The sequence below is a fragment of the Aulonocara sp. 'chitande type north' Nkhata Bay genome, linkage group LG4, assembly GCF_057382095.1.
Source record: "Aulonocara sp. 'chitande type north' Nkhata Bay isolate Kocher_YH1m ecotype deep benthic linkage group LG4, A_spYH_male_GT1.1, whole genome shotgun sequence".
Classification (NCBI taxonomy): domain Eukaryota; kingdom Metazoa; phylum Chordata; class Actinopteri; order Cichliformes; family Cichlidae; genus Aulonocara; species Aulonocara sp. 'chitande type north' Nkhata Bay.
Window position 1 is genome coordinate 20,241,688 of NC_141347.1, and position 14,440 is coordinate 20,256,127.

The 14,440-nt window shown below is 39.0% G+C and overlaps 1 protein-coding gene across 2 annotated transcripts; it reads right to left on the bottom strand.

The window, feature by feature from the left end:
• Nucleotides 1-1,800: 1,800 nt before the first annotated feature.
• LOC147332435 (lipopolysaccharide-induced tumor necrosis factor-alpha factor homolog) lies at nucleotides 1,801-11,569 on the bottom strand. Of its 2 annotated transcripts, none has more exons than XM_086288971.1 (5): nucleotides 11,320-11,569; nucleotides 3,992-4,232; nucleotides 3,732-3,773; nucleotides 2,526-2,670; nucleotides 1,801-2,412 (listed from the first exon to the last, which is right to left on the bottom strand). In XM_086288971.1, exons 2-5 carry the CDS (start codon nucleotides 4,209-4,211, stop codon nucleotides 2,307-2,309), a joined length of 513 nt encoding a protein of 170 aa, XP_086145097.1. In that variant the 5' UTR covers nucleotides 4,212-4,232; nucleotides 11,320-11,569; the 3' UTR covers nucleotides 1,801-2,306. The 2 variants fall into 2 exon arrangements, with proteins under 2 accessions (XP_086145097.1, XP_086145096.1); XM_086288970.1 differs by lacking the exon at nucleotides 11,320-11,569 and adding an exon at nucleotides 6,811-7,257.
• Between the last annotated feature and the right edge of the window lie 2,871 nt (nucleotides 11,570-14,440).

Below are 14,440 nucleotides of genomic sequence, written 5' to 3' on the forward strand. Positions count from 1 at the left end.
TCATTCTAGTTTCCGCCATTCATTTTCTAAATCTAACAAAATACATAAAGAACATTAACTGTGCAATGTTTACCAGTTGTTTTTGTAAAGCTTAAACTTGATTCTCCGTTTTAAACGTCTTACTCTTAGAAGACAAGGAGTCATCAGGTTGAGAGCTCTGTCCTCCCATAGCTACAACAAAGCACAATATTACAGCACCTACACCTACATAGGCACAAATATTCTTTTTGAAAAGGGCCGCTGGCAACATCTCCACAACATGTAGACCAACTAATGCTACTAACCCTCATCTCCAGGCAGAAAAACATGCAACACTAAAGAGAAGTAACTAGTTACAACCATTATAGATGGTTTCAATGTCATAAAAATTAATTAATTAAAACTAATTAAGCTCAAGAAAAAAACAGGAAGTTATACTGAACATTTTTCAGCCTCCTTACCTCAAACAATGTACCAGGGGAAACTACTCAGCTGTGTATGCCTTTTGCTTCTCTCTAAAATAAATGTTTGAGCTGCTCTTTTTTTGTTGACAACTACACAGAAAGATTTTCTATTTTCATGTCACATTTTATTTAAAATGTATTTTCCCTTATCTTCCTCCATGTGCTTTACATGTTGTCACAACACACCCTGGGATTCTCTCTCTACAGCATCCAGCATGCCGTGGGATTATATCTAAAACTTTCACAAGGTTTTGTGTGTGTGTGTGTGTGTGTGTGTGTGTGTGTGTGTGTGTGTGTGTGTGTGTGAGTGTGTGAGTGTGTCGACCTTAAGCTCCCTACATTTCTGCACAGTATCTTAGCTATTCTGTGACTGCACTCTTCTGGACAGAGACCTCCAGTGTTGTACCTGGAATCTACTGGAGCCATTGGAGGACTTACAGCTCGCAATGCTCATATTACCACTAGAACTACTTCAGATGGTTCTAGCTGGTGTTTTCTCTGGGGTGGAATGATTGTACATAACAAACCTTTGAATTTTTTAAGTTATTAATTACTTTAATGACTTTACAAAACAAGACAAAAACTGATAACTGCAAGCTCGACTTAAATTTGCAGCTGCCCACATGGACAAGTTTACCACAGTGTTTGTCAAACACAGCGGTGGTAGCATCATGCTCAGGCTTTTTGCTGCCTGTGGTAGTGATACATTGTAGATTGAAGACAAAGTAGATTGATTAACAAAGAAGGAAGACAACCTCAACTTCACCTCAAATCAACAGTTGAAACTTGGATCTTCCAAGGACATTGATCCCAGACACAAGCCAACATTGTTTTTGAAATGGATAAAAAAGGCTGACATTAAACTTCTGGAATGTTCTTCCCAAAGCCCCGACCTAAGCCAACCTTTTTAGAAACGAACAAGTTTATCTGAACTCCTCCAATTCTGGTCAAATTAGCAGAATTATTCCAGAAGCTTGTTGATGACATGGGGATAAACATTTAAAAAAATATGTCAGAAGCTGAAGAACTACATGAAGAACAACAAAAAACAAATAATCAAAATGAAAATTCCTTGGCTTTGTAACCCTAGCCCTTTTCTCACAAGTTAATTAAAAAATTTAACATACCTTCAAACGAAAGTGCAAAATTGAAAATCAGTTAATTAGTTAATCTGTTTGTTTATTCATTAATCGTGTGTGTTATGTGTCAGACAGACACTTAATCACACAGTCAAACCGCAGTCAAACAAAACAAAATCATGTTGTTTTTTCAGGATGATTCCAACATCAGATCAATGATGAAATTAGCCTCCTAACCACACTCATTTATCTGTGCATTTAATTACCACAAAACAATATTCCAAGGATATTCCTTTATTGTCCGAGTTTTGCTGGTTACACAGAAATAATTTGGAAATAAGTTTAAGAGTTTGGGTGTCTAAGTAATTCAAAGCGCATTAGAAGTATTGCAATACAAAACTAGGTATACTAAGAGAAAACAAACAATAAAGATGATACATATAAAATATCGTGTAATCAGTGGCATAAAATTATATGATAAAAACATACAAAGAAGTTTATGAAAAAAATATAATCTATTAGTATTTACAGATTTAATTTTTGTATTTGTAATGTTACAAATGTATCTGGTGTATAAACTCAATATTTATTTATCTCAAAATAATACAGAATTACAGCATGAGCAACTGCCCAGATTCACATCTGAGCAAAGGAGAAAAACTCATAACTACAACATGCACCTGATAAAAGTATTTATTGGTATGTTGTTTGGCTTGAATCTCTTGATTTACAAATCTTCCACTGATTTCTGTCATAGTCAAATGGGTAAGAGTCATCAAAAGATTCACATTCGCTTATAAACGTAGATGACTCTGCCACAGGATGAACAGTGGTGCTCCACATCTTGACAGGAATCAACGCAGAATGGGATACAGCAGCAAAGAAAGCACCTGTAGGTGGAAAAAAGCACTTGTAATGTTAAGGTTTTCTTAAGATCAAATATGTGTCTCAGCTCTTTTAGAGTTTTAGCTTGAAAATCCTCTACCTAAATGGTTGTATTTACCCAAAGAAGACGAGGCCTCCACAAATAGCCCACGTCAGCAGGCCCGGGGTGTGTTGTGTCCTGGTGATCACTGCCTGGTGGCAGTGAGGACACACAGTTTGTCCAGGAACATCCTGTAGCCTCGGTGTTACTACAATGTTAGTCACTGAGGAACAGAAATGTGTAAAACACAGAATAAAGGTGTTTATTCCTATTATTTCTATTAACCTTTGTTTCCATTTTAAAATTCAAAGCACAGTCGAGCTTCATAGACTGGCTTTAAACTGACTATCAAACTGGCAGTGAGGATCTCATGTCTGTTGCATCTTGCAGCAGACATTTGCAAGATGCAGGCTGATGACCAGAACTCTCCTGCAAAGGAAAACCAAACAACCCTCAAAACTTCCATAAGGAGCCACCTTATGTTGATTGATCTCAAGCCAACTTCCTGCAGCTGGCCTGCTCCTATTACTTAACTATAACCAAACCCAGTGTGGTTTCAAATCATTCGTCAAGTGTGTGACCCTTCACTTGCATTACTTAAGTCAGTGGAAATGTGTTCCCCATCCTTGCCTTGTATCAACAGCTAAGACTCGACATCACCACTGGAGGGTGCAAGTAGCAAGCAGTAGTGGTTGCAGTAGTAAGTTGTGGGTGGAAAGGGGCTTTTTTTTCAAAGCCTTTCTGTTGTCTTGTATTTTAAAGTAATGAGCCATTCAAGCACTAAGGTTTCTAGTAGCAGATGTCCAGCACAGCATAGACCAGTAATATAGTCTAGAAGTAGAAGACTACTGGTATTAGTAGTAGTATATAACTGTACAACTGTGACATAGTTAATGTTTTACATGTGTTTAACACACAAATGTGGCTTTGGAGTGAATTCTTATGCATCTATTTCAAAAGGCAGGACTCAGGATGTGACTGCACATGGGGTGAACTCTGAACAATTGCTTTTCCCTGTAGAGAGGCTACAAACAAGCCTATTCTTCAGATCAGTTTGATATGAGACCAAGAATTTCAGCCAGTGTCTACAGAGGCAGCTCTGTTCACTTTACACGCTGGAGCAGATGCACATTCATTTTTTTTAACAGCTTTTTAACAGCTGTGAGAAGTTACACTTTAACCTTTTAATGTTTTTATTTTCCCATGATGCATATTTGCATGCAAGAGTTCTGAGAAATCATACAAAGATATGTAGGTGTACTTTACAGGATCAGGTTGCCTCACCTGTTGTGACAGGTGCACCCGGTGCAGGAGCAAAGACACCGCCTGTTAAACAAAGTACACAAGTCATCACAACAGGGACGAATATACATACGTAAATAAGTACTTTACTATACTGTTTGAAGAGAACTGTCACTCTATAATTTATCTCTTTAATCTTTAATCTCTTTCATTTGTGTATTTAAGCAAACACATAACAACAAAGGTTTATTAGAATATTTTGGTATAAAAAGCAGGAATAATTTGTGAGTGCAGACACAGACCTGGCTGATATCCTGGAGGAGAAGGTGCTGGCTGAGGGTACATCCCTGGTTGAGGGTACGTCCCTGGTTGAGGGTACGTCCCTGGTTGAGGATACGTCCCTGGCTGAGGATACGTCCCTGGCTGAGGATACGTCCCTGGCTGAGGCATTCCTTGTCCATAGTCCAAGGGTGGGCCGGGGTAAGGTGGAGCTGATTCCTGTGGTGGATATCCTTTTTCCATCTTCAGAAATGTAAACTGAAACTGAATAAGTACAAATAAAAACTTAAGACGTATTGATCTAAGTTTTCTGGCACTGCAACACAGTATTTGAGATTTGTGTCACTTTCAATGAGTGACGAGGAACTTGTAATTTGCTTTGTCCAATGCAAACAGGAGGCAAAATATTAATTGCATTTGTTTATGCAAAGGTTTGTGTGTGACAACCAGTTATATGGTTTCAGAGGAAACATTAGCAGATGTAGGTGTGAGCTAAAGCTTTTTAAAAGCTAACCACAGCATCACATAAATATTTCCAGTGGTTGACATCCTTCTAATGGTTTATGAGGTTAATATCTGACTATTGCTCAGATACTGAGCTCATTACCCAGTGTAGCACAAAAAATATGTTAAGAGGCCATCCAATCTGTAACCACAAGTATTCAACTCAACTCAATGCAACACAATGGCAGTGGGGGGTTGTAGTTTTTCTGCAGTTTATATTATAAATATTTAATATTAAATGTATGCCTGATTAATGTGTGTCCAGCGTTGGCTTTGGTTCAACTCTTTAGCTGCCAAATAATCTGGTGCTGAGCAGTAAATTCAGAGTGTGTATACAATGAGGAGGTCAGTGCTGCAACCAGTAACACAATGAGGGTAGTGAAAGTGAATGAAAACTGGGAAGTTGGGTTGAAACTTATCATAGTAACTCCTGAAAAAAAGATTAAGTAAAATTGTGGTTCTGTATGAAAAGTAACTGCCCCATTAACCTAACAAATGGTTGTGCCGCCCTTGGCAGCAGAAACTGCAATCAAACATTTGAGATAACCTGAACTGAGTCTTTTACAGCACTGTGGAGAAATTGTGGCCCACTCTTCTAAGCACAATTGTTTTAATTTAGCCTCATTGGAAGGTTCCTAAAATGAATAGCCTGTTTAGGCCACACCAAAGGATCTCAACTCAACAAAGTCTGGACTTTGACTAGACTGGGCAATAATCTTTATTGTCTAGAGCTTCAGCCTATGAGCTGAACTGGAAATTCTCCTTTAGGATTTTCTGGTAGAGAGCAGAATTCGTGTTTCCATCAATTACAGCAAGTCCTTCTGATGCAGAAAAACAGCCTCACACCACCACACTACCACCAACAAGTTTGACTCTTAGTGTGAAATATGATATTTCCCATAAGTCTCGAGGATCATCAACATGTTTCTTGGCAAATCTGAGACGAGACTTCATGTTCTTTTTGGTCAGGAGAGGTTTTCTCCTTGAACTCTCCCATGGGTGCCATTTTTACCCTATCTCTTTCTTATTGTTGAATCATGAACTCTGACTTTAACTGAGCTGAGTGAAGCCAGCAGTTCTTTAGATGCTGTGCTAGGTTATTTTGTGACCTCCTGGATGAGTCTTCAATGCACTCAACCACTCCTGGGAAGGTTCACCACTGTTCCAAGATTTCTCTGTTTGTGAAAAATGGTTCCAAAGTCTTCAAGCCTTAGAAATTGCTTTGTAACCCAGACTGAAAGATGACTGTTTCATGGCACGATGTGTTGCTTTTTGAGGGGTTTTAGCCTATTTCACATCATCAGACAGCTTTATTCATACAGGCGCAGGTAGTTTTGAAGAACTTTATTCCCTTTATAAACAAAGTCATTACTTTAAAAGTTATATCTGTCTAATATTAAAATGTGTTTAATGATCTGAAACATGTAAATGTGACAAATATGCACAAAAATAAGAAATCAGGAAGTGGGTAAATACTTTTCCATAGCACTGTATATATAGCGCAGTCATCTGAAGTACTAATAACAAAGAAATACTCTCTCCAACATAAGCAAATACCTTAATGATAAAAAAGTAATATTTACTAAGTGTTATTCAAGGGCTCAAGTAAAGTGGCTCCAAAAATGTTCTTCCTGAATGTTACAATTTTATATAAAATACTATGAAAAAAACTCAACTAAGACGGGTTGCTCATATAGTTGGTGTGGGGTTTTTTTGTTGTTGTTGTTTTTTGTGGTTTTAACTTTGACAGTGTTTTGTATTTTAAAAATTAAATCTTAATCCACATCTACACAGAGCTGAAATGAACTGAAGTACCAAACAGGAAAGTAACAATAACGAAGCTATGCTACTGTGTAACACATTTACTTAGTTTGTGAGACATGATGCAATCTGGTTTGAATGCACTTTACTCAGTTTGAGTCCTGTTGTACATTGACTACAGATTACTGGTCTTAGTCTCTTTTTATAATACAGAGCCTACATTGTGTACCGTGGGCTGGTCAGTGTGGTAGGAAAGAGGCCCAGTCAGTCCAACCAAGCCTTTCTGTATCTTGCTCTAAATCCATCCTAAATCAATTACAGAGAGCTACAAACCACTTAAACTAATGAGGCGCTGTCATTCCCCTGAGCACACCCTGTGCACCTCATCCAGTTTTGTTTGAATGTTCTTTCTGAATAAGCGTTAGTGTTGATGAAGCTATGAAGCATAACTACAGAAGAAATACCTTTTTTTCCATTTCTGTTCTACAAAAGTACATAAAAAAACAGGCAGTCTAACTATGAACCAGGAAGAAACTCATCCTTATTTGACAGCAAACGTAAAACAACATTAACTTACCTCTTATCTCACCAAAAAAAAGTTTTTTCCTGGAGCTCTCTGTCAGTGCCTGAAGGGGAAACACAGTAAAACCACAACAGGAAGGTCCATACAGAGTACCGATGGACACGACTGCTACAAAATCTTGTAAACCAACGGAGAAGAAGCGTATTTCCTCAGTCAGCTTCGGAAGGCTTTTGAGCTGTGGATCTGTTAGTCTTCACTCTCTGTTTCCCCGTTCGCTCCCTCCTCCCCTCATATGTAACTGGGTGTGTCAGAAGAAGAAGAAATGAAGAAAAGCATTTCCCTGTTCGCTCAGTTATTGTTTAAACAACCCATAAAAAGCACAGCCATAAGATATATGTGAGCACAAATATGAAAAGACAGGGAGAGTGTGTCCCGCTGCTGAGAACAAAGTGTTCCTTGTTTACCACAATTCGTCTTATCAGTTTTAGCCTGTGTCTACATCCCTGCCTACGTGTTTAAAAAAACTACGCACGCATAGAGTCCGATAACAGCATGAATCATCTCACTTAACATCTGGAGATCAAGAAACAAGATTTATTTTCATGTGAACCGTTTTTGTTTTGTTATTTTCTTAGACTTTGGTAGTGTAAACCAATCAATGCATGGTACAGCTTTTGGTTTCTGTATTCTTGTTTTTTTTTGCCTACATCTGTGGTTTCCTGTGGTTTTGACTTCCTCAGTGAACTCAGTAAATGAAAACTTATGTGGCCATATTTTCTTTCACATCCAGCCTTGCTCTTTAGAAGCACAATGAGAAAACAGAATTTCATAAGGACATTCTCAGTCTTCCAAAACAGTTTGAATGTGCTGACAAAAATGTGCTCAACCAGATTTACAATACAAGAAATAATGTTGTACTGAATAATAGAATAGCAGCTATATAAATGCCTGCTATTCTATTATATATCCACTTTCCTCTCAGGTGCTACGTGCTTTTACATGAATATTTGTTTCTCATTTCCTGCATGAGTGTTGTACGTTTACTTCCACATTTTTGTGATTGCTTCCCATTTGCCCTCTAAACACATCACTTTGACACACCAAGGTCTTGCGATATTCAGGAAAGGACACTGAGAGGTTCACGGGACTGTTACAATACCATTACTCATCACTTCTGGAAGACACTGCAGTGTCCGAGTATGAGTGCAGCCGGCCTGACCAGTGTCTGCTTTCAATTTACGACCACTAGAGGTCAGCGTAATTCCAGTGTTGCAACACTGTTTTTTATTTCCTCTAAACTTAGGGAGCAGTTCAAGCATCCTTCAGACTGGAGAGTGCGCCAGCACACAAAGAGTATCTCAAGCATCCGGTAATTGCAACATAGATTGGTATTTCTTGGGAATCAATTCCAGGCTTAAAACTAGTGTGATATCAGGCTTTAATATAAGAAATGTTCCTGTTTCGTGCCATCAGACAGCACTAGATTGCTTTAAGCAGAACAATGATTGTTCATTGACCATAAACAAAGGTTTGCATACTGTAGACTGTATTATATGCTAATCTTGAAGTCCATCCATTCATTCCTTCATTACTCAGGGCCACAGGTGAGCTGGAACCTATCCTAGCTGTTGGAGAGTAAAAGGCGGGGTACACCCTGCACAGGGCACCAGTCTGTTACAGGGCTAACACATAGAGACAGCCAAGCTTTCAAGCTCACATTTACATATGATCCATTTACAATGGTCATACAAATATATATTCATAAAGTAACAAAGGAGTAAACATTTGCTTTTTTTAAAAAAAGAAAAAAAGTGCGAGGAGCCAGACATGTATAGGACAATCTAATCTAGCGCTACTGGTCTGAATGTTAGTGATGTGCAACACCACTAATTTCCTTTCCGATCCGATACCAAGTAAAATTCAGGGTGGTATCGACGATACTGATCCGATACCGATACTTTGTACAAAAACTTATTTTATTTATTGTATCTCAAGTTATAGCGTCATAATGATTACAGGACATCAGATTACTTGTTCTTATCACTTAATAATGCAGAATTCATCATATAGAAATAAAAAACTTGAATTTGTGCACTATTTGAACACCTTGCCTGCCTGCAGCACTAAAGGACTCCGTGAGAGACGTGTGTCTCACCCTAGCAGCACCTGTCTCTGTCCACTCCTCCTCTTCAGTTCGCCTCAACATACGCTCGTCATATTCTGTGATATGATTTACTCTGAGGTGTTTGACAAATTTGTGGTGTTGCCACAACACCTCACTTTCTTGCAAACCACGTCTGTGGATGTAAAATACGCACATAACTCCAGTTACGCTCAGTCATTGTTCTGAGTGCGCACGCCAGAGGCTGCGACACATTTATACAGCCGTATTTCGCACATGACTAGTAGTAGTAGTTCCTTCTAATGTAGACAATCCGAATGAAATAGGTTCTTCCCACTGTGTTCCTGTTAATGATAAACTACAAATTTACCCGAAATTACTAAAATATCGATATTTTACTGTGAGAATCGATTCTAGAACATACAGTGGCTTGCAAAAGTATTCACCCCCCTTGAATTTTTCCACATTTTGTCACATTACAGCCACAAATATGAATCAATTTTATTGGATTTCCACGTGAAAGACCAACACAAAGTGGTGTACACGTGAGAAGTGGAACGAAAATTATACATGACACAAAAAAAAGATTTCCCAAGCCTTGAACATCCCACGGAACACTGTTCAAGCGGTCATTCAGAAATGGAAGGAGTATGGCACAACTGTAAACCTACCAAGACAAGGCCGTCCACCTAAACTCACAGGCCGAACAAGGAGAGCGCTGATCAGACATGCAGCCAAGAGGCCCATGGTGACTCTGGACGAGCTGCAGAGATCTACAGCTCAGGTGGGGGAATCTGTCCATAGGACAACTATTAGTCGGGCACTGCACAAAGTTGGCCTTTATGGAAGAGTGGCAAGAAGAAAGCCATTGTTAACAGAAAACCATAAGAAGTCCTGTTTGCAGTTTGCCACAAGCCATGTGGGGGACACAGCAAACATGTGGAAGAAGGTGCTCTGGTCAGATGAGACCAAAATGGAACTTTTTGGCCAAAATGCAAAACGCTATGTGTGGTGGAAAACTAACACTGCACATCACTCTGAACACACCATCCCCACTGTCAAACATGGTGGTGGCAGCATCATGCTCTGGGGGTGCTTCTCTTCAGCAGGGAAAGGAAGCTGGTCAGAGTTCATGAGAAGATGGATGGAGCCAAATACAGGGCAATCTTGGAAGAAAACCTCTTGGAGTCTGCAAAAGACTTGAGACTGGGGCCGAGGTTCACCTTCCAGCAGGACAACGACCCTAAACGTAAAGCCAGGGCAACAGTGGGATGGTTTAAAACAAAACATATCCATGTGTTAGAATGGCCCAGTCAAAGTCCAGATCTAAATCCAATCGAGAATCTGTGGCAAGATCTGAAAACTGCTGTTCACAGACGCTGTCCATCTAATCTGACTGAGCTGGAGCTGTTTTGCAAAGAAGAATGGGCAAGGATTTCAGTCTCTGTGCTAGTGATGGGATTTCCGGCTCTTTTTAGAGATCCGGCTCTTTCGGTTCGGCTCACTAAAAAGAGCCGGCTCTTTCGGCTCCGAACCGGCTCTTCAGGTTGTTTTGTTGCTTTAATTAATTTATTATTAACAATAATATAAAATTATGCACAAAAGGAATTACTAACGTAAAAAGTGGTTTTATTTATATATGTTTATATATAAATATATGCGGTGGCCCCTAGAGACAAAACACGTACAAACTCCAAAACACATTTCTAGCATGAACTGAACTTCCAAAGCAGAGCTACTAGATCACTTAAATTACACAATTGAAAGCATGTGTGTATTGTTTGTGTATTTATACACAGGCACTCATATATATATTCAAATAATTTAAAAAAAAAGTTCATTTACCTGTTATTACCACACACCAAATCCGGTCGTTGGTACTTGCTGGCTTGTGTAGCCACAAGATAACAAAGGCTCAACACTGCGCCCAGCATCCTGGAGCACTTCTGTTGTCTTTTGTACGTGTTTTGAGTTTTTATGTGCTTCTGAGTTTTTACGTGCTTCGGAGTTTGTACGTGTTTTTACGTGTTTTGGAGTTTTTACGTGTTTTGGAGTTTGTACGTGTTTTTACGTGTTTTGGAGTTTGTACATGCTTCAGAGTTCGTACGTGATTTGAAGTTTGTATGTGCTTTGTCTCTAGGGGCCACCGTAAATATACTTTTATTTATTCACTCCACATAAAATGTAATAAATAAATCATATAATACAAAAATCAACTATTCACATTTCAAGTTTTAACTATTTAAATTTTCAGCTTTTTCCTTTCACAAATTTAAAGTGAAAAGAACACAAAACACTGCAAACCACAACACAATTAAATATAAATTATAATATGAAAATTAAAAGAACATGCATATTCTCTGTCATATGGACCTGCATGAATAAACTTTCTCAATCCTTTATCATCTGCAACCGAAAATAGTTGTGGATGATTACTATACCTTTCTAATGTTGTTGTCCCTGCCTCTCTTTCTCTCTCTCTGGCTCTGTTCCTGTGCTACTGAGTGTAACTACCGCCCCTCCCCCCTCTGCCCAGCGTAAAGCACAAGGCTCGCGTGCAGAGTGAAGCGGAAAAAAAGTGCGAGAGAGAGGCTGAGAGAAAGAAAGAAAAAAAAAAACCCACGTGACGGCTCGCGATAAGGAGCCGGCTCGCGTCGTTCACGTCAAAGAGTCGGCTCTAAGAGCCATTTCGTTCGCGAACGACCCATCACTACTCTGTGCAAAGCTGGTAGAGACATACCCTGAAACAGCGGTCCCCAACCTTTTTCGCGCCACGGACCGGTTCATGCCCAACAATATTTTCACGGACCGGCCTGTAAGGTGTCGCAGATAAATACAACAAAATAAAACTAGTACCGGTACCGTAAAAAAGAAGATTTATTCATAACACACATGAAAAGACCCAGGAATACCGAGTTAACAATAAAAACGATAACAAAATAACGCTGAAAACCGATAAAAACCCTGAAAACCATACATTTCACACCTGAGCCTCAACTCTCGTGGCCCGGTACCAAACGACTCACGGACCGGTACCAGTCCGAGGCCCGGGGGTTGGGGACCACTGCCCTAAAAGACTGGCAGCTGTAATTGCAGCAAAAGGTGGTTCTACAAAGTATTGACTCAGGGGGCTGAATAATTAAGCACACCCCACTTTTCAGTTATTTATTTGTAAAAAATGTTTGGAATCATGTATGATTTTCGTTCCACTTCTCACGTGTACACCACTTTGTGTTGGTCTTTCACGTGGAATTCCAATAAAATTGATTCATGTTTGTGGCTGTAATGTGACAAAATGTGGAAAAGTTCAAGGGGGGCGAATACTTTTGCAAGCCACTGTATGTTCTAGAATCAATTCTCACATTAAAATATCGATATGTAAATGACTGGTATCGGAGGAATCGATATTTCAGGATCAATCCGCACATCACTACTGAATGTGGCAAGTGTTTCACATTTTTGCACTGAAATCAAATCCTGGACAGTTTAACAATGAGCAAGTAGCTGCAGCTTGTTTGTGATTGAAAATAAAGACAAAAAAATTATGCCTTGTTTTACTTTATTTTATTTTAATTTACTTACTGAAAGTTAGGGCATAGTATATATTATTCTGAGGGAAAAGTGAATTTAACCCCTTTAACTTCCACCCGTGTTGCAACAACTGATTCATAGTGTCTGTCATAATCACACAGGAAATCTTGCAAAGTGAACCTGTTCACTAAATGTGATTTTCTTTTCTTCATCAGATTCAACCCAGAAGGTATTTATGTCTCACCCTGGGGTTAAATCAGTGATCTTTTTCTTTTTAGGTGAATGTGTAAACCACTATGTTACTTCATTCAGTGCATATTTTCACAATACTAACTTATCTCCCCAGGTAAAAAAGCAGATAAGAGCTCTATTAAAATATTATAGTGTACAGATCATAAAACAGTGTTGGAAAGGTTTAGTCATCAAATTGAGCTACAGATGGAAATTGCTCCAGTTTTAAACAAAGTAAGATCAATTACAGTCCAAATACTTTCATACATACAAAAAACATAAATGGAAAATATGTCAAACAAAATTAGAAAAATAGTGTTGTGTTCCTTTACTTAAGTATATGTTCAGACAAACACTCTTGACACCAAGGTTAATTTAGGATTACAGCATCCATCAACAGCAGAGCAGGGCAGGAGGCAACTCCCAGGGAACGTTTGCACAGATTTGTGTCCACGTTTGTGACCTCAGAACTCAGGCCCAACCATGGGACTCAATGGACGGCAAGCATAAGTGTTTGTTTCTGTTCTAAGAACAAATGAGCTTGTGGTTCCTCTTCCTTCCCCTCACTCACACGTCTAATACAAACACACACTGGGTGGGTGTTGGGGTTTATTTGCCTGCGCTTGGTACATGGCTGGCAGTGATTGGTTTAAGCTGCACATTTTTCAAAAGCCACACTGACACAGTTTCACAGAGCTTGATATTGTTTCCTCCAACATCTCTAGAAACTAACATTTAACAAAATCCCCAGTGATTTGTGTCTTTTTCCATTTTGAGAACATTTGAGGACTTTGTGGCCTATGACCGTACCCCTGGGTGCTTTTCAATGATAAGTGGTGAATAGTGGGAATGCTGCGACCTAACTTGACCCAGCGATCATTCTTGTTGCTACATGTTTGGCCTTCATTTTCATTGGTTTTTGTTCTATTGTCATGCTGTGAGCTGTCATCTCAGACTGAAACTTCCTGCAGTCTGGGTAGGCTAACTGTGAATGAGAAACCGTTTACTTGGAGTAATGTATTTGGGTGTGTATGTATCATTTTGTGCAGATGTCGTCTTTAGCTCAGTTACTCTGTGATTCAGAGTTCTGGTTTTGGGGGGATTTTTTTTTTATTGAGAACAATGATAAATACACTCAAGTCACAGGGTTGCTTCCACATCCATTTTTAAACAATGACACTTTTTTTTGCTGTCGCTAAAGTACTCCGGCTGTGCAATGGAAAAACCGCAGGTTTAAGGATGTAGGCCAAGTTCAGGTCTCAGTTTAATCAGCGTTCATAGTAGCTTGTACTACTGCGTATGCAATTTTCAGCAAAAGTGACCTGATAAAGACAAAGAAGTCAAGTTATCTTTCCTGTTGGGGCCTAAGTGGCCATGCCTGGAAAGTCTCTCTTATCAGCACAATTCCATATTATTATATAATTATTTTTATTTCAAATAGTTTTCTATTGCTCTATTTCCTCTATTTTTAGAGGAATAAACTTTGTATTCAGCATTTCTCCCATTTCTAAGATGCTTATTGTGGGGCCAGGATTCTGTCTGGTGCGCATTACAAGAGTAAGAGGTCATCTTTTCACATATCTGGCATTAAAATAAACAAATGAAGTGTGTAAGTTATAAGTTTAGTATCATTCGTGTGAGGGACCAGTTTACACACTGATTGTTTAATGCAAAAATCAAAGCTAAAGTTTGTTATTATGTTGTTATGTGATATTTGTTTTAAATGTGTGCCCCAGTATCTGATAAAACGATTAGCTGTTATTGTAGCCTCTGTTCTGTTCTGTCATCAGTAGGGATCTC